We start from the raw sequence: 6,000 nt of genomic DNA, 5'->3' as shown, positions 1-6,000 counted from the left end.
CCTCCAGTCATTAAACAGTGATTTAGAAAGCCACCTGCGCCGAGGGAGGTGTGAGGTGAGGCGGTGTTATTCTCAGCTTACTTTGGAGAGGGCTTCTGGGAAAAGGGGATCAGGAGCTGCTACCAAAACCTGGACGTCACACACACACAAACGCAGGCTCACGTGTACACACACACACACACACACACACGATATTGTGGCCGATGGGATGGGCAGTTATCATAAGATATGTGTTCATTATTGAAGAGGTCAAGGTGCTGTAGGAAAAACAAAGCAGGGTACAAAGGAGCCATTCTCCCAGTAGATTAATAAAGTCTGCCTCATCTCTCCTCTGGCAGCAACACTCAGGCCTGATCACACAGGAGGCATGAGGAAGGCTGAGCAACTCGACATGCCGCCTACAAGCAGACGATGAGCTGTTAGTCACTCAAACAGCTGCTTATTGTGCTAGCTATTCCTTTATTCCTTTATTCGGATCCCCATTAGCTGCCGCTAACATAGCAGCTACTCTTCCTGGGGTCCACACACAACAAAACATATATAACAAAACATATAACACATGTAACAATGTCTCAATAAAAACATATTCAAGACATAAAAAGAACTAAAAAACTAAAAATCACAACACATCAAATTGCATTCCGTCGTGGTTGATCAGGTCGGTTAATTAACGTTAGGGTTATTGTTAATGTGTTTTTTTAGTAGTTTAGTAGTTAAAACTCAATGATCATAGTTGGTAACTTGTTCCAAATTGTTCTGGGTTTTGGTTTAACTAGATAACCCCTAGTAGCCTGCCTGGTAGTGTGACTATGTTGATCTCTCACATAATTTATTTGTGAGTACAGACAAATTGGTTGTTTCCTATAACAGATATTCCAAGAGAAACCCATTAGATTGCATGCCAACCACTCTAAGCCATGAGAGACTGTGAGTAAGGTTAACGCGCTTTGGCTAAGTTATACAAGTATGACAAACAATAAATATTCGTGATAAAAAGTTAACAGAAAAGTGCAGCTCTTGATTCGTCTACAGGCTTCTTCTGTTGACATTGTGGAAACGGATTTGTGAAGCTCGGGGTGATCAGAGCGACTACTAGTCTGTTAACAAGAGGCACTGCAGAAGTCCCGCCTCCCCGCTGATCCGATTGGACAGTAGAGGAAAAAAAACGACAGCTCTGCGTTGAACTTTGTCGATTTGGGGGCGTTCAAGCCGCTCTTCCAAAAAATGCGAGCTGCCATCACACAAAAACCTTCTGACACTGAAACCAGCACGGACAGGCTGCTCTCTGCTTTGATGTTGCCAAAAAGCTTGTTGACACCCGCTCAGGTGATTGTGGTGTGCATGCTGGTTGGATGGCCCAAAGTGATGGCTGCGGTCGTAAAACGGAGTGCTTTTTAAAAGCACTTGGCAACGTGTCGTAAAAGACGCTTTCCTCAGCAGTAATAAATCTGACTTACTCTGTGTGTGTGTGTGTGTGTGTGTGTGTGTGTGTGTGTGTGTGTGTGTGTCCAGCCTGTGACGGATGCGGAGAAGCACTCGGCCTCCACAGCGGTGCAGCAGGCCTGGTCGGGAGACGAGGTGAAGAGGTCGGACGGGGGGTCGGACAGCGGGGTCAGGATGGAGCCGGGCTCCAAGTGGAGCCGCCGGAACCCCTCCGACATCTCCGACGAGTCCGACAAGGGCGGCTCGGGCAGGAAGACCCCCTCCGTGTCCCACACCGGCTCCTGGAGGAGGGGCATGAGCACTCAGGTGGGGGTGACGTCCCCCGGACCAAAAGCAACGCCAGCACAGGCTCCACCGGCCTCAAGACCCACAGCACAGGTAACAGTCTGCAGCACTGTATAAACCTCTGAAATGACCAGATTAGATTATTATGTTATTCTCTAAACATGCACAATGAGTGGAGAGACAACACTGCAAAAACATGCTCATTAAGTCATTTATCTACTATTAAGTCTCAAAACACAAGAAATCATTCACTTGTTTCCAGTGCAAAGCAGCTTGTTTCAGGATTTCAAGTATCAAGTATCAAGTATAATTACATCTCTAAGTGTGAGTCATGCAGGTGAAGCGGTCTCATCCTGCTGTTCAGTTTAGTTTAGTTTATTAGGATCCCCATTAGCTACAGCATTGCAACAGCTATTCTTCCTGGGGTCCACAAAACAGACATACATAGTGACAATGCAACCATTACACTTACATCATAACACATAACATTACAAAATAAACAAAATTAGTCCGTTTCACTCCAGTTTCCCGGTCCACAAACTCAGACCCTCCATGGCCACAAGACACATCAACACAATCAAACTCATATTTGTATTTTATTCCAAACTATCCAAACTAGTTTTTTACATCTTTTCAACGTCTCCATTCATGCATAGCTCGGTACATGACCGTTCGTTTGATTGCGTTTGTCCTTGCTTTCGGTAATGTAAAATTTCCTCCTATAGCATGTCTGGTAGAGTAGTCATGTCTATCTAAACTGAGAGATAAAGTCTTATACAAAATAAACAGAGTTTTTGTAAGATTTTTGAGATATTTCTGATAAATACAAGTAATGAATAGAGTAATCTGTTTAACAAATAACCAAGCTAGACAATTATGCGTTGCAACAACATTCGTTCTGTATTCACAACGGAGCTGTGTGTCCTGCAGGTAAAACAGACGATGTGAAGGTGTCAGAGAAGGGGCGTCTCTCTCCTCGCTCCAACGGTCTCCACCGCTCGCCGTCGGACGCGGGGCGCAGCAGCGGCGACGAGGCCAAGAAACAGGCGCCGCCCGCCGGCCGCGCCGCCGCGCACGCCCTCACGCACACCGTCTCCGACCCCCACTCCCACTCCCACGCGCACGCCTCGCGCACCCCGACCAGCACCTTCGGCTTCAAGAAGCAGGGCTCCGGCATGGTGACCGTGGTCACCAGTGGCTCGGCCACTCTGGGGAAGATGCCCAAATCCGGGGCGCGCTCGCTGGCCGGCGGGCTGAAGGCGGGCGGGCAGGACGGGGGGGCGGGGGCGGCGGGTCACCACCACCACGACGACGGCTTCCTCCCGGTCGGCGCCCGCTCCACGCTGCAGTACCGCAGCCTGCCCAGGCCCAGCCGCTCCGGGGCCGCCGCCCGCAACGGGAACCGCTCCTCCACCAGCAGCATCGAGGCGGCCGTGCTGTCCGTCACCTCGCACGGGAAGAACCACATCGGCGTCGCCAAGGCCAACGGCTCGGGGGGCGGGGTCCTGCTGGCCAATCAGACGGACCGGGAGAAGGGCGTGTCCGAGATCGACGGCCTCCGGAGCGGAGCCGCGATGCAGAGCGGCGGGGCGGCTACCGTCCCGCTGACGGGACGGCAGCAGGTCTCCTCACCGACGCTACGCAGGTGAGCGCGCGCGCGCACACACACACACACACACATACACACACACACACACACACACACACACATACACACACACAGATAAGACATCTTTTATGTAGTCAGGAATCATGCAGACATACTGACTGCTAACTGATGAGCAATATTGAGTGAGGTCCACTTGTATGGGCCTGCATTCACACACACACACACACACACACACACACACACACACTTACGCACACAGACAAAAACATAGAAGACCTTTTTTATGAAGCCAGTAATCACGCAGACAGTAAATGATAAGCAGCAGTGAGTAAGGTCCACACGTGTGGGCTTGTTTTCATGCACATGCACAGACACAGACACACACACACACACACACACACACACACACACACACAGGGGTTAAATCAGGCCATTGTGAAAGCCAGGCCTTGAGCCAGGCTGCTGAACTGCCAAGTGCCCCCCCCCCCACTTGGAGTGGGTTGTGGTGTGGGGTAATGGGAGCTGAGTCTTACCTCACCACTCTGCCCTCATTAATCTGAGGGAGTGATAACTCTTCAAAGAGCCTGTGTGCTGCCATTATCGCCCTACCGCCGCTCCACTCATCACAGCCTGCCATTTAAAGTCTAACCCAGGATTTACAGAGAGCCGGGAGAGAGTTCTGTGTGTGTGTGTGTGTGTGTGTGTGTGTGTGTGTGTTGGCTCCGACTCAGATCTGTGTGCTGACTCTACCTTTCCAGACTGTGAGCCTGCTGCAGTCTGCCTTGTTTCATGGACATTAAAGGATAACACCGGTGTTTTTTTTTTTAAGTTTGTGCCAACAGTCTAGGTTTCTATTCTCCCTGCTGGTGTCTGCACACAGTCAGCATAGTTGCAGATATCAGGACTCGTTTTCCTCCTTCAGAAGAAGCCATTTGCTGCCATTGTACAGTTTGAAATGTAAACTAGATAGTAGTAAATGGGCTGTAACTCTATGTGACACATGGTATTCTCCTTTAAAGTCACTTGACAAAGACAGCATGTGCATCTTTCTCTTTTTAGAAATCCAAACACACTTCATCTTAACATTCTGCCGCCTTCTCCATGCATCCTTCTCCCTTAATTAAATGATTATATGATTTGTCAGTCCCATTCATTTCTAATGGGAGATTTACTTCCATCCTTTTCTCCTGCTTTTTTGTGTACCTCATCCTTGCTTAAACTCCCTCTCTCTCACTTTTTCTCTATCCCTCCCTTCCTGGTGTGCTGCAGGTTGTTTGGTGGGAAGCCCGGTAAACAGGCTCCGGTCACCACGGCCGAAAACATGAAGAACTCCACGGTCATCTCCAACCCCCACGCCACCATGAACCAGGTGTCCGGGGTGCTGGAGTCCCCCGGAGGAGGAGGGGTGGGAGGCGGGGACAGCGAGACCAGCAGCCCCCTGTTTGGAGGCCGAGCTCTGGGCTCAGGAACCGGGACGCTGGGCAGTGAGCAGGTGAGCAGGAGCAGGAACATACAGGAAAACAAAAGGTCTTACAGGAATACACCAAGTGTCTGGGAGAGAAGATAAGTCATGAGGACATAGACACCAAAATCATCCATGTGTCCCCAGTAGATCTTTGGCTCCGGTGCATCCAAAGTTAGAAGACTGACTGATTATGACTATTATATGTCCTGTAAAATAAACCTTGCTACCAAACCTGGCTTTTAAAATGTAATACATTTTAAAATTAAATATCATTAACTCATTATAGCTGATGCAGCCAGGTTTATTTCAGGTGAGCAACCACGTATTCATCCACTGCCCAGTGATTTTAGCTGCACACAGTCTCCCATCGCCCACCTCCTTCACTTGGTTGGAAACAGGGAAAGTAGTCCCTGCTAGTTCAAAACAGTAAATTCTTTTTTTTTTTTAGAGTATTTTATTTTGGTTTTTCAAAAAGTATACAAAACATACAGCCACACAATGACAATACAAAAACGTTCACAGTACATTACAGACGTCTCAAAAATAAATTAACAAACAAATAAGAGATAACAGACAAATGAGAGATAGGTTAGCCTTAACCACAGTAGAATGTTCTTTTACAACACTAGTGTGGTGAGAATAGAGAGACCATGCAGATGATCGTTCAGTCATGTGAGATGGGAGATTCTCCATGTAGTTGATAAAAGGTTGCCATATTTTATAGAAAAGATGTATCTTATTCCTTAGTGAGTAGGTTATATTTTCCAGAGGTATGCAGCTGTTCACTTCTGAAAGCCACAATCCAACTGGCAACGGGAGATCTAACTTCCATTTCATTACAATACATTTTTTGGCAATGGCCAGTAGGATTTCTGTAAGCTTAATGGAACTATGTGTAAGATTAGAATTTGAGAGGTTGCCCGAAAGGCATATCTCAGGATCCATTGGAAAAGTAACTCCAACAGTACATTTTAATGTATATTTTAATGCTAGTCACCTGCTATCACCCAACATAGAGTAAATGTGCTGAAGAGTTAGCATGGAGCAACCGGACCAACGATCTACCAGGGACAAATGGATGATTTCGATGTTTTTAGTTGACCAACAGGACAATTTATCAAAAACTCTGGTGTATTCCTTTAACTACTTATTAATACTGACTTATTAACACTGACTTCTCCAGGACTAGCTACCCATG

At 47.6% G+C, this 6,000-nt stretch overlaps 1 protein-coding gene across 1 annotated transcript in view; it reads left to right on the top strand.

Moving 5' to 3' along the window:
* Window positions 1-1,512: 1,512 nt before the first annotated feature.
* LOC139653518 (neuron navigator 2-like) overlaps window positions 1,513-6,000 on the top strand; it is a gene marked incomplete at its 5' end in the record, with an annotated part of 40,780 nt that continues 36,292 nt past the window's right edge. The window contains 4 exon segments of the mRNA XM_071530371.1: window positions 1,513-1,759; window positions 1,762-1,821; window positions 2,659-3,373; window positions 4,607-4,829. Coding sequence (XP_071386472.1) covers window positions 1,513-1,759; window positions 1,762-1,821; window positions 2,659-3,373; window positions 4,607-4,829 — 1,245 coding nt within the window.

Source organism: Centroberyx affinis, unplaced genomic scaffold (assembly GCF_046629955.1).
Source record: "Centroberyx affinis isolate AG114_WGS23_722 - 3 ecotype Tasmania unplaced genomic scaffold, CSIRO-AGI_Caff_v1 ptg001918l_1, whole genome shotgun sequence".
Taxonomy (NCBI): Eukaryota; Metazoa; Chordata; class Actinopteri; order Beryciformes; family Berycidae; genus Centroberyx; species Centroberyx affinis.
This window is presented reverse-complemented; position numbering and strand designations above follow the sequence as displayed.